Source organism: Agelaius tricolor, unplaced genomic scaffold (genome assembly GCF_023055355.1).
Source record: "Agelaius tricolor isolate 1412-34295 unplaced genomic scaffold, bAgeTri1.0.p SCAF_6, whole genome shotgun sequence".
NCBI lineage: Eukaryota > Metazoa > Chordata > Aves > Passeriformes > Icteridae > Agelaius > Agelaius tricolor.
The window spans coordinates 52959347-52982587 of NW_027269266.1; the positions used below are offsets into that span (position 1 = coordinate 52959347).

General features: G+C 39.3%; 1 protein-coding gene across 1 annotated transcript; it reads left to right on the forward strand.

The window, feature by feature from the left end:
- Window positions 1–1276: 1276 nt before the first annotated feature.
- Window positions 1277–22854, forward strand: TARP (TCR gamma alternate reading frame protein). The gene is made up of 7 exons (XM_071429821.1): window positions 1277–1737; window positions 1847–2158; window positions 8066–8078; window positions 13897–13946; window positions 19230–19520; window positions 20950–21003; window positions 21759–22854. The coding sequence occupies exons 1-7, from the start codon at window positions 1695–1697 to the stop codon at window positions 21890–21892; spliced, it is 897 nt and encodes a 298-aa protein (XP_071285922.1). The 5' UTR covers window positions 1277–1694; the 3' UTR covers window positions 21893–22854.
- The last annotated feature ends 387 nt before the right edge of the window (window positions 22855–23241 follow it).

Here is a 23241-nt window from a genome sequence, read left to right on the forward strand (position 1 = left end):
GAAACTCCCAAAAAACAGAGGAGTTCCCCCTCCACGCCTCTCAAGCACCCCGCCATCAGTGCTTCTTAGCAACTCAATGGGAAAAAAAAATCCACAAGTAACAAGGAAAGAAAAGGAAAGAAAAACCCAGCTCCCAACACTGCCCCAAAGCCCCCCCTTTATACTATAAATTTTTGGCCCTTTCCAATGAGATGGAACAATCACATGCTGTAGATGGGGTTTGGTAACTTTGCTGATACATATATCACATCTTCTTCTTCATTTGCATTCCAAGGAACATGAAAGTTAAATATGTCGATTAGAGTGTCACTTACTTTTGGTCAGAATTTATTAACACAAAAGGTAAAATAAACAGTTTGGTCTCCCTCCAATGTCTGAGGCAGCCTTTGTTGTCTGATCTTTTCCAAAGAGTTTTTGTGTGCCTTTTCTTCTCATCAGACCAGATTTACAACACAGCTCATCTTTCAGGGTGAAGGGAGGGTGAGCACAAGGGGTGGTACATAGGCACAGGTGCTTCTCTGTGCCACTGAACGCAGGGCTGTGAGACCTCCACTTCGCCCCAGGCATCCTTTGGTTGTGAGACCTTGCTCGAGCCAGATGTAAGGGCAGCACAGAGCCCAGGTCATGTTATCCTCAACCAGCCTCATAAATTCCACGCCTACTTAAAGCAACACTGTACAATTCCGTCCATTTGCCATGCTGTTGCGGCAGACGCCCTCAGGTGGGAAGTAGCCTGACCATCTCTCCATCCTGTCAAGATCCCTGTGAAGGGCTGCACAGCCTTCTGGAGTATCAGCCACTCCTCCCAGCTTCATGCTATCAGTGAACTGAGGAGGCATCTGCCCCTTCCCCCAAGTCATTGATGAACAAGTTAAACAATACTGGACCCAGTATGGAACCTTGCCAGACACTACTAGTGACAGGCCTAGTTAAGGCTTAGTTGGGGCTGTTCAGCTTGGACACAAAAATGCTTAGGGGAGACCTTATTGAAGCCTTCCAGTATCTAAAGGGCACTTACATAAAACAAATCTTTACATGGGTAGACAGTGATAGAAGAAGGGGGAAGAGTTTTTAACTGAAAGAGCTTTTGAGTAGATCTTAGGAAGAAATTCTTTACTCTGAGAGTCGTGAGGCACTAGAACAGACAACCCAGAGAAGATCTAGACGTTCTATCCCTTGTAATGTGTTCAAAGCCAGGTTGGATGGGCCCCTGAACAACCTGACCTAGAGGGTGACATCCCTGCATATGGGGTAGAGGTGAGAGCTCGATGATCTTTAAGGTCCCTCCCAACCCAAAGCATTCTATTATTCTGTGATTCTCCAAAGTTCTGAGGAAAGGTGAAACATTCTTCTGGGACATCTTTGAGGTGTCTGAGGAGAGGAAAACATTCTTGGGAAGGGCCAGGCTGAACAACTTGAGTATGCTCAGTAGGTAAGTCTGATATAAGTCTAGTAGTAGACAGAGGAAGAAGTTTTTTTCAGATTGAGTATTTTTTGTCCTTTCTATGCTGCTTCTGCCATGGTTTAGCTTGTCAGTAAATTTAACACCCTCTGTGGTAGTGTGTTGAAGAACGACCATTGGATGCGCTGAATTGAGTAATTTCCTCCTCCCAGTCATTTGATGATTTGTCCACCTGAAGGGCTTTATAACATTTCTATTTATTTCATTTTCAGGTCTAATCTGCACAGGCAATATGTTGCTGTTTCCAGTCCTTCTTGCAACTTCGTTTTGGTCCTGTAAGACCTTTTTCCTCTTCTCTCTCCTTCCTGTCTACAGTGAACATAAGCCTTTTCCCAAACTCCAGGAGTTTCTCCCCTCATGCAATTTCTCTGCTTTCACTTCCAGGTGTAGACATGCAGTCAGTGCCAGTGCAAACCCCAGAGATGCAGACGCAGATGAAGGGCATGTCTGCCAGCATGTCATGTCAACTGGGAGAGAAAAATGTTGTGCATTGGTACAGGCAGCTTCCCGGACAGCCGCCAAAGAGGATACTGTACGAGACTGGAGGGACAGCTGTTTTTGAGGACAACAATGATAGAAATAGATTTCAAGTTCGGAATCATCCTACTCAGCCTGTGTATGATCTTGTGATAAATTCTTTAACCCCAAGGGATTCTGGCACTTACTACTGTGCATACTGGTTTTACCACAGCATAAGTTTGGCAAAGATAAGCTTTACAAAAAGACTCTTTGTTGTGCTCTGAACCGCAAGCTGTGAACTCTGCTAAAAATTCAAATACTTCCTTATTCCACCCCTTTCATGATTTTCTGCAGCACGAGAGGAAAAACAAAGCCTTATGACAAGTGTTAAATATCTGATGTTGACAATCAGTGTATCATTTCTGTCCTCAGATTTTTCTGCAATATCCAGAAAGTGAAGCCTTCCTGTCACTTTAAGATAAATATATGAAACATTGCTCCTAAAATGAAGTCTATATTTTACTGAAAGCACTCACCTGACAGTGACACAGTCTCTGTGTGTCAGTTATAGATTTCCCTTCTTTGTTCTCTGCAACATTCTCAGAGCAACATTTCTTCATCCCTTAGTATTTTCTCTTGAAAAAAAGCAGGAATAGGAAAGAAGGGGGGAAGACCAGCTGATCTTGCACATCCTCCTTCATATTTTCCTTTTGCCTTCCTTTGCATCTCAGTCACTAAAAAGTCCTACAACGGCACAGAAAACCTAATTTTTTCATCACAATTCCTCATTTGATATGTCCAAGACATAAATTGAAATCCTCAGCCATGAGCTATACCACAGACAAGCAAATACTCTCAGAGCCTTTGGATTAAGTGTGCTGAGTTTTAGAAATCAGATTCTACAAAGACTGGTTCCAGGAAAGCTGGCATTTTCCTGAAAGCTAGGTCAAAACACTGAGATACTTTTATGTCTTACATTTTCTGAATTGGAGTGCACATGTTCAGTATCTTCTAAAAATGAGCACACATACCTCCACGGTGATGGATTTTTAGTTCTACAGGCTCTGAACATTTTTTGATAAAGCTTCTATGTGATTTAAGTATATAACATCTTGCTATGGATGTTTCTGTCTTCCTCAACTATTTGAAAAATAGGTTGTAGTACATGTGACCTGTGATGTTAAATTCAGTCAGCCTGCCTTTTGTCATTGTATTGTGGGATCTGAGAATTCCTCACAACCAGTCTAGGAGGTTTCAGGAGTGAGCTGGCAGCAACTTCCTGACATGGATGATTGGGCAGCCAATAAGGACCTTGTTGTGGATGGAAAGGTAAGGGCAGCCTTGGCTGCAGTGACTATTAGCCAGTGGCATTCAACTCCTGAGAGAAGGCAGCAGGGCAAAAGGCAGGACCTCAGCCCTGGACTTTAGGAGAGTAGCCTTTAAAATTCCTCAGTGATCTGCTTGGAAACATCACTGTGAATACAACCCTGAAGTGTCCAGGAATGCTAGTTGACATCCAAGAATCTTCTCCAAGTTCAAGAAAGGTCCAGTCTGACACCTAGGAAACCAAATAGAGGCAACAGGAGTTTCTCAAGAGTGAGCAAAAAGCTGCTGACTTCTGAACAGAGAAGAGCTTCATAAAAATGAAGTATAAAAGAGGTGGAATCAGGGGCTGGTGATCCAGGAGGAGTATGGAGCTGCTGTTCAACCATGCAGGAATGGACTTAAGAAAGCAATAAACCAGCTAGAATTGAATTTGGCAAATGAGGTAAAGGGGAACAAGAAAGGATTCTAAATACAGCAGCAGCAAAAGAAACACTAGGGAAAGCTGCTGGATGGGGCAGGGAAACTGGTGATGTATGACATGGAAAAACCTGAGGTACTCAGTATTTCCTTTGCCTCAGCATTTACCCATAAAATGGCCTTCAGGTATCCCAGACCCCTGAGACCAGATGGAAAGTTTGGAGCAAGAAAGATATAGCCTTTGGTGGAGGAGGATCAGCCTGAGCTCATCAGTCACAGGGGAGACCCCACAGCATCAAACCCACTCTTCAAGATGTCTCTCTGCAATGGTTGTTGACAAAAGATGTTCTCTTCTATTTTCCAGCCTTTTTTCCAAGAATTGTTTGCATCTCAGCTAAGCTATGAAACTGAAATCCTGTGGCTATGCATTTCCTCCCGCACCCCAAATCAAAGCAAAGGCAAGTCCCAACAGTCAAGTTTCTGCAGTCACTGCAGTCACTGCAGGTTGATGGTCTTCAGCTTTGGTGGAGGGCAATCGGGCACAGGGGCACCCTGGGCACTTCTGCACCTTGCATCTAGGTGATTAAGCTGAAGCAGCAAAAGGCAGTCCTCACCTGCTCTGACAATGTGCACCTCTCTGCACCTCTCAGATGAGGTATGCAATCACTGCCCACCAGGGTAACCTCCAGACTGAAACCTTCACTCCATCATACATATCTGGACATGCTCTTGGTTGCAACCTTTTCTCAGTCACTTTGACTGAGTTTTATAGGGCCACAATCCTTGGATTTTATCAATATTTCCCATATTTACTTGAAAAGCAGACAGGACTACAGCCTTTTTACCAATTTTAATGTTTGACAGTCCGGAGAGGGTTTTCTGCAAAAACACCCCATCTGCTTGCACACAGAAAGTTCATCACTGAAGACCATTCAAGAGAGCCACTTCCTCCTTCTGTACAAAACAGTCCCCATTTGGAGTCCCTTTCTTCCTCCTCTGAATCTCAATGAGAGCGAAGTGTGACAAGCAAACATGCTGCTGCTCGTAGTGTTTGTGGCCACAGCCTCTTGGTCTTGTTAGTACTTCCTTATTTTCCTACCTTTCTTCACAGGACCCATGGCTTTGCATCCATCACAGGCATCTTTCCAAATCCCTGAATTCCAGCTAATTACATAATTTATCCTCTTCTCTTTTCTAGATGGATTTGCACAGGAAATTCCCATGCAGAGTCCTATATCCATCACCAAGTTTGAAAAAAGTGCACGGATGACATGTGAAATTCAAACATTAGAGGCAAATTTTGATGACATCGTCATACACTGGTATAAGCAGAAGGAGGGTGAAGCTCCAGAGAGGCTTCTGTTTGTTTCAGGAGGCAAAGTTGCCATTGAAAGTGGCTTTCAAGCAAACAGATACATGACTGAGATAAGTTCTGTGCAGAAGCGGTGTGTTCTTACAATAAAGGATGTAATTCCAGATGATGCTGCTACTTACTACTGTGCCTACTGGGATCCTCACTGTGATAGAAACACAATCATCAAGGCAAAAAAAACACCCGCAACATCTGAACCACAAGGTTCTAACTGTGCCACCCCACCAGTCTTCTCACTGCATCTGAGTGAGCTGCTGAAAAGCCCAACCTTTTTCTGCTACTCCAAAAGAGTGGGTAATCCCGCATAGATGTCCTTCTCAAAGTTTGGTTTATCATTAGCAGTTCTGTCTTCAACGCACATCTACTATTTTAAGGGTAAAGGAAATCTTCACTGCCTTAAAACTTAGCACATAAATACTGGACACTCACCTGCTCCTTTGGTGCTTTTACACAGCCATGGCATAATTCTGGTGGTCTTTGGGGGAGCAAACAGAGAAGCAGTAATCTTCTAGTCTGGCCACTTTTCTCCGTAGGAAAGAGTAGGAAGAAAAGAAATACAGTGTGCTGAAGGAAGTACCTTAGTGGTGGGAATTATATGCTTGCCACTGCCTAGCACTTTGGAGAAAAAGTTTCACCATGTAATATTCCCTGCTGTACATGTAAGCAACTGTAAGCTGTTGGAAAAACTGTAAGCCCTGTCTACCCTAATTCAGTTACCACAAAATTCCACACAGACCAGTTCAAATTAGAGATTTGCAATGTCTTACCTACCAGAGCTGATGATGTGCTGCTTATAACCACAGATTCTGTCCCTATAGATCTTAATGTCATCAGGGTACATTGTGTGCCAGTGCCAACTAAAGCCTTACAGTCTTGCATCAGGCCATCAGATTCATACAGTCCAATAGATCTGATTGTCCCTTTTCTCCACCTGGCTGGAGTCCCCTCTACTTCTGCTCATAGTACTCATTTCTCAGCTCTTGTAAACATGAACTGGAGGTCCCTTCAAGAGGATCAGAAGTAACATCAGCCTTCCTGCTTTGTCTGAGGATTTGCCCACTGTAAAGTGGAGGGGCATTTATCCTTGAAGAATTTCCTGCAGAGGTTGTCCTGGATACAGAGCTAAAAAAGAGAGGTGGAGTTTCTAACACTGTTTAATTCCATACCATTTACATCATGGCTGGAGTTTGGTTGCAGCAGAAAAGGCTGAGCAAGATGCATCAGAAGCTGGAAGCAGTCAGTCTCACCTTGGGCATAGGAAAGAATAAACTGTTCCCTTAAACACACAGCCATGAGAAACTCAAAAGGGGAAAATGCTGCTACTGCCACAGCTGCTGCTACTGTTGCTGTTAATTCTGCAGCTGCCAAGAACCCAAATGCAAGCTGCAGTGCCCACCAGGACACACTACTGGGATAACCACTGCCCTGGGGAAAGGGACCCCTGCATTTGGACCACTGCTGCAACTGATAGAGCCAGCATTTTTCAGCAGCATGGCTGCCATTCAGACTAGCTAGCTAGTTTCCCAGGTTCTGTATGGCCCAGCGCATGGGAGGAGAGGCCAGGTCTCACTTTCTTTGTCTCAGGTTGTGCAGGGTCTTGGTTGGTGAATAACCTTCTGTATGTAAATCACCTTTGTTTTGTGTACTTTAATATAGTTACCGGTCGTTTTTCTTATTTTATTCATATTTTTTTCTCAAGTAAATGGTTCTTAACTCAGAATCTCTGCTTTTAGTCTCTCACTAAGAAGGGGTTTGGGGGGAAAGAGAAGCTTAAATGGGGTTTAATTTTCCACCTGTGTTTTTAAACCAGCACACTCATGTACTTGTGCTGCTAGGGCACAGGTGCTTCCTCATGTCCTCTCTGTAGTCATACAAGTAAAAACACCTCTAGGTTACCTCGTGGTACGTACCTCTCTCTTGAGCAGGGAGCTGCATGCTCCCAGTAGAAGAGACTGTGGTCCACACTGGCAGAACATCAGACATTTCCTCTCTAACATGCTTGAATCTTTTGAGTCTGTCCAGAGTCTTGGGCAATGTTTCCACAGCCAAAGCTTAGGTTGGAAGGGAGGAAAAAAGAAGAACATATTGTTAGAGTCGGGTAATCACCTGAAGCAGTGATTCTTCTTCTTTCATTGACATCAATGAAAAGGATTTCAAAGGGTTGGTGTACAATGAGGCAAGCTCCATACAAACTTCTGCCACATACATTGTGTACACTGGACAAGAGACTGCTTGTTATTTGAATCCTTAAAGATTACCTTCAGCACAGCTAATTCGCTCAGGTACTGGATACCTTTTTCCATGGTATTCCACCTACTTGGGTACCCTGTTGGATCATCTTTGAGAGAATGAAAGAATCCTTTCCCTTCCACTTGACAGGAGTTGCCTCCAGAGGCTGAAAGTTTCTGTTCTCTTCCCAATCCCCTTGCCAATGCTCAGATCCCAGAACAAGGATCCCAGCTGCTTGGCTTCACTACCATCTCCTTTTATGTTGTGGGCCACGATTTCCCAGCATCAGAGCAGGAAGGTCACCAAAGGCTCTCCTGACTGGCAGCTGAAATCTTTTCACATATCTCACACCTCACCTGGGGTAGGGATTAGTGTCTATCTCTGGCCTTGCCTCTTCCTCCTGTTTTGCCTGAGAGGCATCTACAGATGTGACGTAAAAGCTTTTGTGTAACTGACAGTCTACCGAACTACTGGGAAGCAGTACACACCTCTGTGAAAAACACATGTTAAATATGGAAAATTTTGTAAAAACTTTCTCTTCTGGTCGGTAAAGAGGTAACAAGCCCCAGCCCCTGTCTTAGCTAGGCCAGGCTGGGCGGGGCCACCTCCTTTCTCCCTGCTGGCGCTCGCTGGCTTTTTATTGGCTGCTGATCAGGGGAGGGAGTGTCGGAGGTCAGGCTATGGTTGCAATTTCTAACATCTTGGTACTATCCTGGGGCTGAGCTGAGTCTGTTAACTTTCAGGAACAGCCTGGGCCGAGACAGCTCAGATTAGATTCTACTAGTATAACTATTGGGCAGGGGGAAAGAGAAGCTATACACCCCCTCCCTTCTCTTTTGGTGTGTTGCTGCTGAGTTTTAGACTGACCGATTAAGTTTTAGCTGCCCTTCTAGTCATAGTTTAGGTAACTGTATACAAACTTCAAGTGAGATGTTAACTCTTTCAGTTCTTTAATCCTCTCTTGAGTAAAAAAAGAGCAAGATGCAAGTATGTAAAAGAGCAACATAAAAACACTAACGTTAGTGAAGAGGAAGTCAAGTCCCAGATGGGAGGGATAAGAAGATGCCTTAATCTTGGGGCTGAAATCCTCTTATAAAGCTATGGAGAAAGACTCCTTTTCCCTATAATACATAAAGGTATAGAGAGATGTTCAAATTGTAGATATTGAGCAAAAGCTTCCATACTAAAGTAAGCAGATGTTAAAGTAGCTGTGATCCTGAGAAGTTTGAACAGAGGAGAGTAGTCCTGTGCCCTCAAGAAGAAAAGAAGATCTCTGCTCCTAAAGATAAAGATGATTTTAGAGACAGATAATGAGACCTTTTACTTTTAAACAGTTCATCTTTAAAACAATACCCCATAAGTTAACATAGCCATAAACACAACTGTGAAAAAAGCTTATAAAAGATGAGAGAGAGTTCACAATTACAAATTTCCCAAGAGGCTGCTACTCATGAGAGCTATGAGAGAACTGTTTTTCTTGTAGAGAAGTCTCCATGACATTAACAAGAAGGACTTATCTCCTTAAATAAACTGAAGACTATTCTAGTGGTGGTAAGCAGACTGAAATTTTAAATTTTCTTTCTTTACACTGTCAGCAAGAAAGAAAAGGTTGTGAGAGGATGAGAAGTGTTCTGAAGGTTTTGTTCTGACTACTCTTTCTTTTAATTACTGTTAATAAGTTTTTCTTTATACCTTTTTAAAGTTTTGAGCCTGCTTTGCTTTTCTTCTAATCCTATCTTACAACAAGTGAGTGCATTAGTGATTAGCCAACACTAAACCCACCACACTCCTTAGTGCATTAACCAGAAAATCTCATAATTAGCAAAATCTAAAATTAACAAACCACTACAGGTCCCTATTTTTCATCCCTCACTAAACAAACTGATTTTGTCTTGGATTTCTTCTTCTGTACTAGCATGGGTTGTTCCTCTCATTCAGCTGCAGTTTGAGTGGCCACAGTGCCTGTTGGTCTGTTTTCCTCTTCTCCCCCCTGAGGGTGCTGTCTGGTATTGAACTATGTCCAGTAAAGAGTAGACAGGGCACATTGCAGTAACTTACACTTCTGCCAGTGTCCTGCAGTGTGGCACACCAGGCCTGGATGGCATGTCAGGACTATTTGGAGATGTCACCTCAGGACTATTCGGAGAAAGTCCGCGTGGCAAATAAATAGAGACAGGCATGATTTAGTGACCTGAAAATAAGAGATAGTTTCAATCAGCAAAAACAACAAAGAGCAGAGACTACAAACCAGGGTATAGGGTGCACTAAAAAGGCAAGGGTCAGGGTAGGATCAGTGATATATATAGGATAGGTTAGGGGAGGAATATGAGGGACAGGGTACTAATCACAAACTGGGATTAGGAATATTAATATCAATGCAGTAAATAAAAACCAATAACAATAGGAGGAACAAAGAACTTTCTAGTAATCATTTTACATATGAACTCACAGGGGACAATGGGGGTGAGTTTTTGTTCACCATAAGGGGATTTCTCCCATAACCTTAGAGCAAAATCTTCATCTCACTCAACCCCAAAACTGTGGATGTCAGGGGTGGGTGAACTTCCAAAACATTGGAGCAGAGTAATCCTTCAAAACTGCCCCATTACCTCCCACCCTCATGGCAGTCATGACTATCCACTCTCAAGTTAGATCTCTGAATAACCCCCTATGTATCTCTGTCTTGACTCTAAACATGGTGCGGGCCGGACTGAGGGGATCTGACAACAAGAACATGCTTTCTTTAACACCCAAGGGAAATTCAAAATTCTCAAAAGCTGTTGTAACAGGCCTGAAGCTGGAAAGGGGGGTTAAAATCTTGGGAAAATCATCCTCTCTTCCTCCTTCCACAAACTGGCTATGATTATTAATAGACCCCCAAAGGCTGTGCCCAAGGTAAGGGTAGGAGAGCAACATTGAATACACATCCCAAATGTTCCTCATTGACTTTGACATTGTCATGTCATTGGCTAATACATCAACAAAGAAACCCTGATCCTTTTCCCTGCTCTGAAAAAGAGCACTGCAAGGAGCATACAAAGGAATATAAACAGGGTTAGGTACCACAACCATGTGAACAGATCGAGCAAATTTGTTTTTAACCATCTCTGGACAGACCTGTCGTTATCTCAACATTTCATACTCCATTTGAACACCAAGTAAGGCTGTCATGGCTTAGGAATTGTACTCCCCAGTGTAGTGCTCCCATGCTCTTCAATCCATGTTATTCTTGCTAGCTCCCCCTACTCTCTTGTGGAGGGCTTGAGATTAGAATTGAAGGCACAGAAAGCAAAAATCATGTGTTGAGATAAGAGCTATTTACTGTAAACAGCAATGAGATAAAAACCAAACAATAACAGCAACAATGTTAATGATGAAGTGTGTAACATACAAAACAATTCCCATGTGATTGCTTGAAACTGGCATTAGCTGACTGCTCCCTCCAGCCCAGAACCAGTATTACCCAACTGCTCACTCTGCTACATGTCCTTGACCAGAAGGACATATTGTCAGAGTCAGGTAATCACCTTATCCCCCAGAAGAGACTTCATTCCCCCACATCCAGTAATAAGGTGAGGTGATGTAGAGTAACTTGTGTGTCCTAGCATGCACTCTCCCATCTACTGCAAAAATTAACACTATCTGGCCAGAACTGAGGTGGTTTCCTTCACTGCATGTCAAAGGGTGTAGCAGGAAAAACACCAGTAAGTGTCATTCTGTCTACATCACTCCTGCCCTTGATTTGTGGTTGTGATTAGGATGTTTCTGTTCAGAAGATTTCAAAGTAGACCACTGGGGTTTTTTCCACCTACTTCAGCTGAAGGACCTTCACCCTCTAGTTCCTCTCTCTCGCCACAAATAGTAATTTCTCAACATAATTTTGCATTCAGTATGCTACAAGAGATCCCAGAAGTAAACTCTAATTCAGTTTATTTTAAATGCCAAACTAAGCATGCAGGCTGTTTGATTGACAGTAGTAGTGACTCCTCTGATGTTATCTTGGGCTGTTTTATAAAAAAACCCACTCAAGGAAAAGCCTCCTTTTCCCACCAGTTGTTATATAAAAAGCTGCCAATGAGTTGCTGTAGCAAAGTCTGGAGTGATTCCAAGAGATGGGCAGACAATAACCACTTACTTGGGACCGCATGCAGCACACAGACACTTTCACAATGCTTTTGGTGCTGGCTTTCCCTCCTTTCTCTCTTCTGTGTTCCGACAATGAAAATTGACTCCATGCTAGTAGTACTTGATATCATGTAATTGCAGGTGGACACCTTTGGTAAAGAGCAGGATTTTCATCTGAAGGTACATGTTTATTTTACATGCAGAACTCTGTGTTCTTATTTACTGTCTATAATCAAAGAGAATTAGACTCATAATCGAGTTCTAAGACATTAGGTGGAGGGTTATCTAACAGGAAAGAGATTTTTTCTGAAGGACATTAGCTATCGGCTGAATATCCAGATGCACATCTGAAATTCCTGATGACCTCCCAGCAGCCAAGGACCTGGTCTTCATGCAGACTCCCATGGATGGTTGGGAAAAGTTGGGATTTTCTTCATCAATGGTATAACAAGAGAGCATTCTGGCTTATTGTAAAGTCAAAACATAGTGTGGAGCACCTGGATCAAATACTTCGGCATGGGAACAAAGCTAGTTGTCTCTGGTAAGTACCATTATCAATGAACAGATTTTCAGATAATCATTCAAGTTCTGGGATAATCAAGAATGAAAGACTATGAGGAAAATTATTTTGTCCCTGTTAAATCATATTTTGTTTGTGAATAGTGCATGGTCCCCCAATTGGGTAGGTAGATTTATATATTGGGATGGTTTCATCCTGTTCCAGGAAACAATAGCGAACTGCTTGGAAGTTAACTTCCAGAACTGCATGTGAGAAATGAAAGCGTTTCTTATTGACAGAAGTGGTCTAAATTGATTGGGAAGAAAAATTCCCTGAGTGCAATACATTTCTAGTTCCTGACTGTACCTAAAGCAACTGGTTTACTGTTGTATTTGTATTATTTTCACTTGTGGTGAGGCTATGCAATCAAAAGTATGAATGCTGTTTTCAGTATAAAGTATATAGCAATGCCAAGAGTATGTTACTCAGAAACTACATTACATTATCAAGGTGGCTATAATTAATTCAAATTGCAATCTGCTGGGGAGAATTGCAGAGAAATTTAAAATGTTTTCTATCCATGCCTCTGACCAAAAATTTTCAGAACTTTTTACTCACTACAAAAATTAAAGTATTTCTAGAAATGGCACTCTAAGCAAAGTTGAAAATTCAGCTAAAGCACTCAGTCAGATTTATCACCAGCCTCTAAACCAGAGAGACTTCTTCTGTAGCCTATGCAAGAAAAGTGCAGTGCAGGAGATGTTGATAAGCATTATCAGACTGTGGGATCCTGACATCAAAATATTTGGAAGTGGAACTGAACTTAGAGTTTCAAGTAAGTACAAAATGTAAAACTTAACTACTTCTGAAATGCTTTTTAATACAGCTAGATATTGGCTGGCATGAAGTGCTCTGCTATTTTAATTCTCTCTAATTCTAACTGTTCTGAATACTTTGCAGGATTTCCCCTTAAACAGCATTTCCATTTGCATTTGCAGAACACAATGTAATTGTTTTGTATTTATGCATGAAATGGGGGAAACACAACAGCTATTGCAGCAGAGACCTATAATTTATCCCATTATTATTTTCTATGTAAAAATGAATTTAAATATGGCAAAGACAGCATTTGGAGAACAGAGAAATGTATGCACATTTGACCTTTGTGATATTCCTAATTCATTCTATAATAATATGTCCAACCTCTGTGTTACACATATTCTTTGAAAAGCTAAACATTTTTCTTTTGGACTGTATCTGACTATGAATGAAAATGAGAGTTTTCTCAGATATGCCCAGAACAGTAAGTTGTACCTTTTAAGATAGGCAGAGTTGAAAGGCTGTTCTCTCTTCCTAGGTTTTGCAGAAACTGCTTATTATCACTTATTACTACTATTCAAAATATTTTGCTTCAAGTAAACCCTAGGTGCTGTGATACTTGCCCATAACTTGGCTCAGCTAAGCATCTGAGATGAAAATAGTTTGTCTAATTTTGACCAGCTGAAATGGTGTATCTTGTTAGTGGGAATTTTGATTTCAATCAATGCAATTTTGCTTCATGTTACTGGTAACAAAAATATTGGTCAGTAGTCTCGTGCTCCTCAGATCTCTATATAATGTTCACCAGCTCTGGGTCTGATCTTATGGGGGTGTATAAGGAGCAAATTACTTTATCAATATCTCATCAAATAAATCTTAGGGTGATGCTACCTGTTTCCAGAAAGTAGAGATGGAGCCAAGGTGCTCCATCTGCACTGTCCACCTGAACCTTCAGTAGACTCAAATTAGTTGAGTTCTATTCATTTAACAGCTTATATGCCCTCCAAAAATTCCACATTTTTCCATTTTTTTAAACTTTAGTTTATTTTGGGTGACTGCTCCTTTTTCATTTCCCTAGCATCTAAAAATTGGTTATACAGCAAATCTGATTTTCTTTAAAGAGTACTATATACCCATGCAAACACCACTGAGCTGCAGTGATATTGTAAAGGCTTTATTCACTGTGACTGGTTATTACATCAAGGTGTTCGGCTCAGGTACAAAACTCATTGTCTCAGGTAAGTTGTACATATATTGTTCATACAATAAGCTATAGGAGCTTGGAGTGGTCATATAGATGAGTATTATACTATCTCAGAGGTCACTCAGTCCACTTAGAGCCTCAGTCAGCACCATTCCTTGTGCTGGATTTTCCTTCCCAGCTCACCATTCCTACATTCATCCTTGTATTTGTAATGCAGTGGTTTAGGATCACAAACAAGCCTAAAAAGAACCTATTTCAAGCCACTTTTGATCATAGTTTTCCTAGAAATCTGGTGGAAAATGGTCTGTAATAATTTTCAGAGACCTCATTCTTTCCTCCAGCTGTACTGAAGGAATTAGCAGTGAATCAAGCTGCTGAGAATTAAGCATGAAAAAAGAAAACCTCTTTCTAATACAGATACAAAGAACAGTATGCAATGGACATTGCAAAAAATCCTTTTGGATTAGGCTAGAAAAAGATAACTAACTTGTTCATAAGTATTTTATCACATACATGACATTTCACCATTAGAAATAAATTAGTACCTCCAAATGTTCTTCTCATTTCTTGATAACTGCTTAACAAATTAATTAATTATTCAGCGTTTATTATGGTGAATTACTGCTTAATAATTGCTTAATGAAGAAGTGATCCTTTTTTGTCTTTCTTGCAGAGACATTTATATTAATGGAAAATAGCAGACAAAAATATTTTTTCCCATTTCCCACATATGCTTTAAATGCCATAATCCTGAAGTGAACAACTAAACAAATACAAGGCAGAGGAAGTACTGCTATCAAGACTTTTAAGCCTGGTTAATACATAAACCTATATTAACATATCAAGCAAAGATTGGTTTAATGATTTACTCCAGAAGGACTAAGTAAATCATATCTATAATTCACTGGAAATATCTGTGGCATGATAAGCGTGTTGCTTTTAGTGAAAACTCTTACCTACCTAATCAGGTAGTTGCCATACTTTTCCTATATACAGTTTAAAATAAATTATTTTCAATCATTACTATAATTCTGTAGGATTTTGTCTTTATGAGCCCAAGGCTTTTGAATCATTAATTGAGTAAAAGGGCTGTAGTTACTTCATATTTAAGAACTTAAAATAATTAAGAAATTGAGGAAGCCAGGATTTAAGATAAGGGTCTTCATGATTAGCAGCATTAGCTGAGATTGAATCCAGATAGTTTACATTCACAAGGCCAAATCAAAAGAATCTTGTTGTTCATATTATAGTTGTTAAATATGGTACTTTACTGGCCAAAATCATAGAATGGCTTGGGTTGAAAAAGATCATTTAGTTTAAACCCCAGTGCTGTGGCCAGGGACACTTTCCACTAGATGAGGTTGCTCAGAGCTCCATCCAACCTGGTCTTAAATACTTCTAGGGATGGAGCATCCACAACTTTTCTGGACGCTCTGTTACAGTACCTCACCACATTCACAGTAAAAAATTTCTTCCTAAGATCTAATCTAACACTACTCTCTTTCAGTGTGAAGCCATTCCCCCTCATCCTATCACTACATGATCTTGTAAAAAAGTCTCTCTCCATCTTTCTTGTAGGCTCCCTTCAGGTACTGGAAGGGAGCAATTAGGCAACACAGAGCCTTCTCTTCTCCAGGCTGAACAATACCAGTTCTCTCAGCCTTTCCTCATAGAAGAGGTCTAATCAATGTGTTGGCCTCCTCTGGGCTTGTTCCAACAGGTCAGTACCTGTCCTGTGCTGGGGACCCCAGAACTGGACTCAGCACTCCAGGAGGGGTCTCATCAGAGCAAAGTAAGGGGCAGAATCCCTCCCTTGCCCTGCTGGTCATGTTGTTTTTGATGCATTCCAGACACGTTTGTCTCTCTGGGCTGTGAGTGCACATGGCTGGGTCATGTCCAGCCTCTCATCCACCGACTCCCCCAGGTCCTTCTCAGCGGGGCTGCTTTCAATCTGTTCATCCCTCAGCCTGTGTTGATACCAGGGCTTGCCCTGACCCATGTGGAGCACCTTGCACTTGGTCTTGTTAAACATCATGAAATTTCCATGGACCCACTTCTTGAGCTTGTCCAGGTCCCTTTGTATGTCATCCCATCCTTCAGATGGCCGTTTCTGTAAAGGAATGTACCAGTGTGGGAGGGAATTTGGTATTTGGTTCTGGCGCAAAACTCATTGTCTCCAGTAAGTTTTTTCACAGTCTTATGTTTTTAAAAGTTTTGCAATAGGAAAGCTTTGGAAAGAAGGCTGACAGCTCTTTAAGGTATCTGGAAAGGCTCACCATAGGTCAGGACTATACTGTATCGTTACCAGTTATAATCCCTGAAGTGGCTGTCAAGTAGGACAAGAATGCTGTTTATGAGCTGAGTGTGCTGAGTGCCCTCAGGTCCCACTGGCTTGGAGTGGAACAGAGGAGCTTTGAGTGTCAGTATAAAATTACTCCATTTTGTGGGATCATCCAATTAGTGAGAATTAAAATTTCAGTTTAAGAACATAGTGACTTTATTCATAAATCTCCTATATAGATACTTATAAAGAAACTGTAGAGGAGTTTCATTAAGAAAACTTTTGACAGCTAATCTATATAAATATATATTTTAAACTTAATTTTTTAATAGCTCATTGGTTATGAACCTAACTCCACTATATAGTTTGAATAGTGTTTTACAGCCTCGCTGCATTGTTACACGAGAGAAAAGACAAATGTTAGCTTAAGAAATACCTGGTCATACCTCTATTTTATGTGTAAAAGTAACATGTATATACCTCTTAAACCTGCCTTAGAAAACTGTTTAACAAGGTAAACCACAACATTTTCAATGTTTACCTGAATCAAAACTGACAGAGGAGTGCAAATTCAATACTTGAAAATTCTTCAGAAGGAATCAGATAATTTGCCTAGAAAATCCAGTGTCAGCTATCTTGCTGACTTCAAAGACTTAGAAGACAGCCAATTCTACAAGTTTTCTTTTTTTTTTTTCAGAAACATGCATACAAAGATTTTTTTCTCACATAAAAAGATATAGATAGGGAGATTAGATAGATAGATAGATAGATAGATAGATAGATAGATGCAAAACTTAATTCTTTCAGTTCTCCACTGCAATCCATTTAGCCATATACATACAAGCAACACTTCAATGCATGCACACAGCTACAATTATTCAAGCAATGCATTTCCTAAGTATTGTGGCACAATGTAGGTGTTTCATGTAAGCTGCATACCTAGGGTGTTTTTACAGTAAATGGAATGACATTGGCAATTCCAGAGGTGGAAATTATTCTATCATAACAGAAGTCTCTAAAATGAGCAGAATGAACTAGCAGTTGGAAGAATCTCTCTCGCCTCTCCATTTAAACTTGATATCCTAAGAGAATAACGTCAAACTAAGCTATTATATGTACTGAAATTAGCTAGAACAAGTTACTAAAAAAATCTAAAAGAAACCTCTAAAATATTCATGAAGCTTTGCAGAGTGCAATATCACTCAGACAAGAGCTATTTCATGATCTTGTGAACATATATATGACTCTGGAACAAATAGATAACTTTAGAAATTACTTTAATTTTTCATCCTTGGGAGGACCTATGCATAAAGAAGATAAAATTAACTCCTAAATTAATGTTAGAGAACTATAAAGTTGTCAGCAACTTTATTTCTGATACAACATAGCTCAGTCCACATTGTCATTTTAATGGCATCTCTAAAATGAAGGAAATTCTTAATATACAGAAGGTAGACACTCTTTTGAAGGTAGGTTGGTAGGTAGGTAGGTAGGTAGGTAGGTAGTTAACCTTTCTCTTTAAACACCAAGTTTGAAATACTTCAAGGATTAGTAAGTTGTTTCAGGGAGAATGCAATATAGAAGATTTTTCTAGAACAGCCAGATCATTTAAAGAAAAGTGAAAGCTTTTTGGCAAAAATGCATTTTATAGTAATGTATTTTCTCCTAATGCATTAAATTTGCATCGATCAGTCAGACCACAGCTTAAACCCCATGCATCTACTTGCTCAAATTCAGTGGCAGAGACTTACATAGGAATTCAAGAGAAAAAGTGGGATAAGGGAACACCTAAAATGTCTCTGCCGCCTTAAAAAATAGTCTTAAGCAGTACTTTCTTTGTTTCTATGTAACAAAAGTCAGTTCTGAAAACTGTATTCAGCCTTTACTTGTAGTTAAGCATAGGGAGAAATGATTGCCTGTGAGCACTGCCTATGCACTCATTGCAGAAGCTGACATTTACCTAAATCAGACCCTTAAATTTACTATACATTTAAATAATATCAAAATGTCATTTCAGTGTGGACAAAATTTAGATGATTTTGTCTCCTCCTAATCTAGAGAGCATCCAGGCTTAATCCAGAATGGCAAATGAAATGGAGATTAGGTCAAATAATCTTGTGGAAACAGCTCACTTTTAATTTTAAATATATTAATCTATATTCATACTGAGCATTTTTCCCAAAGCACAACATCTATGCAGACAAGTCTGCCTAGATACACTGTTTAGATGTGACAATGTTATCCTGCTATAGCATGTATTCTGCTTTAGTTTAGTTTTGGTTTTAAATTTTCAGACGTTTTAATTCAATAATTTAAACAGATCTAGTATGGCAGAATAGCATTGCCAGCCTTTGGTGTGTAGGGCATTTTGTGATTCCATTTTCCTGTCTTGATAAAAATCTTCACCTGGCAAATACATGGAATGCCTTAAAAACAGAGCAATCATTGTTATCTTCCCTTCTCTCATGCCCTAAAAAATATCACAAAATTAATATTGGCTTTTAAAAAATTAATAGGTGTAGCAGGTGTTCATTATATAGCAGTGGAGACTTATACTGGGGTCATAAGACTGCTAAGATTTTAAAGGTAGGCGGTCTATGTTTAATATTCCGTGGACAAAATTTTAATGTACTTGTTTTGCATAAATATTGTAAAGCAATAATAAATTCCTCTTATTGAAAAAATGAAGCTTGTTCAGGAAATATTTAATTGTGAGAGACTTGAACAGTCAAATACACTCTGACAGCAGAACTGCTTGGAAGGTTGTGGGATATAGGCACTTCAGTAGCCACCTTAAGTTTTCTAACTCAGTTTTCAGTGACATTAACAGCTATTGACATATTCAACAGTATTTCAGTTTCTTAATGTTCCTCAAAAGAGCATTTACATTTTTTACAAGCATATTAATATTTGTTAATAAGGCATTTATTTTGTTGCTCTTCAGAATTTGTATTTTTGTCCGTGTATTTATTTGCTGTACACTACTAATCTTCCAACTCTCTGTTTTGTTAATTTTCTTCATCAATAACCACCCAGAAAAAAGAAGTTCTCCCCCAAAAAGCTCTGAAATCCTGCAGAAAAAACATGAAAATCAGATCATGTATGTTTGCTTTATTGAGAAATTCTATCCAGAAGTTATTAGGGTGACATGGACGGAAGATGAAAAGGAGGTAACAGACAACGTAGTAAAAGGTGACACTTGGCAGTCCACAAAAGAGGATGAATACTCAATTGCCAGTTGGTTAACTGTGCCAGCAGAGAGTGAAGACAAGAAATACTACTGCAAATATGAGCATGAGGAGAAGAGTACTTCACTGCCAACACAAGGTATATTCCACATGTTAAAAATGTAATTTGGTGTACTATTATAAACATCATTTTTCTTTTCTATAAAATTAGAGTAATAATGCTTTCTATTATTGATGAAGACATCTGTGCTCCTAGGCACAATAGCTAAAGTACCCAACTGGAGAAACTACCGGAAGTTTTCCCAGGAAAAGTAAGTCAGCGTGTGTTATGGTCCCCAAGTAAGCATCCCATTGTAACAGAAAAATAATAGTTATTTTAAAATAGTGAACCTCATCAGATGTAAACTAGCACAGGTCCAACAGATCTGCACTGAAACATGTCTGTTACTTTCCACATTACAGAAGTTTCTGAAAACAGTATTACCTCTCATAGCTTACAGGTCTACGTCCCTCTGACACCCCCTGACATTAGTCACAGCTATAAAAAACTAAGAAGTTAAAAATGAGGTTACTGATAGCGAGTTTAAAAATATTACTTACCCACAATCCAGAAATAGTAAGTTAATAACCACATATAAAAATAAGATTTTTTTTTTATTTGTGGAAAGATTGATTATGCAAAGCCAAATCTGAAAGACAATGCAACTTTAAAGAAAAATTAACTTCTACTCAATGAAAATTGTTTAAATCATCTATAAGAAAAGTGGTCTAAATTGGTTTAGATTAATCTTCTCTCCATTCCCATCTCTGCTTAACTTGCTAAAAATCAACCTAACTCCAATGAGTGAGAGCATGGCCATAAACAACAATTACATTTCAACCTTCAAAATATATTCTGACAAAAATATATTTTAAGCTTATTTAGATGGAGGATGTATTTAGAGATGCAATATAAATGTCTTTAATGTTTGTATCAATGCATACAAACAACATAACCAAGAACAAACTCCAATTTGCTACTTCAAGAACAAAAAGTATGTATTTTAGAGAAAAAAAACAGCACCAAGATTCCCAGTAGGGGAATTCCCAGTAGTTCTTTTCTGTTGAACAACCACTAAAATATTAACATATTAACTGAAGTCTCTTCCAATGTAAATGATTCTTTGTTTCTGAGAACAGTTAGGTTGTGAAGGCAAATGGACTTCAGCTTCTTCACTGACAAGGTCAGGTGGTCAAACTGCCTCCTGTTCCAAATAAAAGAGACTTTGCCAAGGAACAGCCTAATGGGCACATGCCTGAAAGAGCAAAGACACTTCTTCCACTTATGGCAACAAGTACCCAGCCACTTCTTCAAGCATTTCTCCTCTTCAAATTCTCTCTGCAAATGAATATCTTGTGGATATCTGCTTTGCAGACCCATTTTAAGGCTCCAGTTTTTTATTTAATACTAACTAACCATTTTCCCAGCCTTGTTCCTGTACAGCCTCTTTTTTCCCCTATTTCTCAATTAATGTTTGTTAAAATTAAAGAAAAGCCTAACTGAGGCATTTAAACTCTCTTTCCAACAGATTCTGTGAAGACTGCTTCTCAGGAAGAGGACTGTGGAACAGTTTTTAATAGAGGTAATTTAATGTGTTAAAAGGTGGGAAAGTGATTCATGTCATGCAAGAGTTAGATATTGCTAAATATGCTCTGAACATCACAAAATTTATATTTCTTAGTAGTATGCAGGAAATCTTTCAAATATGGAATTGGCAACTCAAAAAACTTTCAGCACTACTCTTAACTAACTTTTTAATAGGGGTTCTCCTACCTTTATCAGATAGCTTTAGTAAGATGCTACAGATGCTGTTTGGGCTACTAGATTATTAGCCTGCATTAAGCACCACCAAGTTTTTAAACACTTGGACAAGTTAAACACTTTGGCTGATGCTATATCAGCCTAGCAATTGCCCAGAACTTTGGACAAACATTTTTTTTTTTGCTTGAATGGTATTTAGGAAGAATCATGAGCAGTTATCTTCAATAAATACAACACAAAAGGATTTAAACAAACATTGTACTAACTGCTGGAAGCACTACAGTTATGCTTTTACATAAAGCATACAGTTATGCTTTTACAGCTTGTCTTTACAAGGAAGTATAACCCAGTGATACTGAGAGTCAGTTTAGTGCTAAGAAACCCACTAGGTCTAGAACTCATTAGCAGTGCAAACCCATTTAAAGAACAGAACAGATTTTGTATGTGTTTATACTGTGTACTGGTGTCAATGTAATTGCAGCAGTAAACTGACTGCATTGTTCCATTTTTTTCCATTTTTAGAATGCTATACAGTGTTGACATTAACAAGACTTTTCTGTCGCCTATTTGTTACAGATCAATTAATGCACAGGACAGCATATTTAGTATACGTCATCCTTCTTCTGAAGAGCTCCATGTACAATATTATCATACTCTTCTTCATCTACAGAATGTGGGCTTTAACCAAGCACCGAGGAAAGAAAGCATAAATGCTGTTTTAAGAAAGGCTACAAACTGATCTTCAACTTACTTTGCAGTACGTTTATCCATATAGAATCCCCTGCTCTCAGTGTTAGATGTAACGGCAAAAAAATATTCCAAAATAATTTTCTGTTATTAGTGCATAAGGGCTCATCTTGCTTTACTGCTAGTGTTTCTGTATCAGTCTTGTTTTCTTATTTTTTTCTGAATATTGAATAAAGATAGGCAATAGGAATAATGCATTTTAATCCAAGTCCATATTGCAAAATGAAGACGGTAGCCATGTCAGAAGTAGCTACGCATCCAGAAGCTTGGGGATATAACAGCGCTTTTGACATATAAAGCACAGATGTGTTTTGTCACTGCATTTAAGGCTTAATTAGGAGCATTCCTGTGCAGTAAATTTACAGGTTTGGTTAATTTTTACTTTCAGTGACTTGTTGCAACTCTCATGTATCCAACAGATGAGGAATTAATTATTCTGAAGTGGTATGCTGTAATAGACAATTAAACAAAACTTTAAAAAGTGAACAAAAGAATTCTGAATGAAGAAGTCAGATGAGAATAAAAGCAATTCTAAGGTGCACATGTGCAGAAATTGAAGAAATCCACCAGCGACACGGTCTGAAAATCTGCACATTGTAATTTAAAAAAAAGAAAATTATCACAATGATCATGAGCATCACCTTGTTTAAAGACACCTTTTAAAACTGAAACAAAACTACAAATATGAATCTCTAACTTTCACAAAGGAAGAAAAATTCTAAGAGACTTTGAACTCTTAATCTCCCAGTTCCACACATCAATTCCTTTCAAATTTATGTGGAAAAATAGGAAGTAGACATATTGGGCTAAGTCACTTGCTTGGTTTTGGGCAAAACACTGCCCTAGGTTTTGGAAATATGCCTCTGCAGCAGTTACATTCACTGTGTCTGTAATGATGATGGCAATAAAATCTTTCCTCCAGCTATCTTTATGAGGCCTGTGTTTGTTCTCCAGCATTTCCACAGCCTGTACAAAGATATCTAGAAAACCTGATTAATTTCTCTGTTCATATAAATTTCTCAGGAAATCAAAGGTCCTTAAAACATCACTTTTCTGCATTTCAATATGTTAATAAGAACACTTTGACATGGAACAATAAATACTAGTTTGTGACATCTTTTCTGTTATAAAACAGAAAGCTAATCTTTGTAACACTGCTAAGTCCTGCCAACAGAAAATGTTGTTACAACAGGACTACCTCCTAGGGCTCATGCCATCATAAGGGAAAGAAAACATACAAGGCTGAGTTCTAACAACCACAGCTATTTTACTAATGGCAAAGCAACTAATTACTGCCCTCAATGTCATGTTG

Excerpts from the sequence above, each read along its gene's own strand:
- TARP (XM_071429821.1), top strand. The coding sequence starts at position 1,695 with ATGTTGCTGTTTCCAGTCCTTCTTGCAACTTCGTTTTGGTCCT. Across the intron at positions 13,947-19,229 it reads TACAAAACTCATTGTCTCAG|AAAAAAGAAGTTCTCCCCCA; the intron begins GTAAGTTGTACA and ends ATAACCACCCAG. Across the intron at positions 19,521-20,949 it reads TACTTCACTGCCAACACAAG|ATTCTGTGAAGACTGCTTCT; the intron begins GTATATTCCACA and ends TCTTTCCAACAG.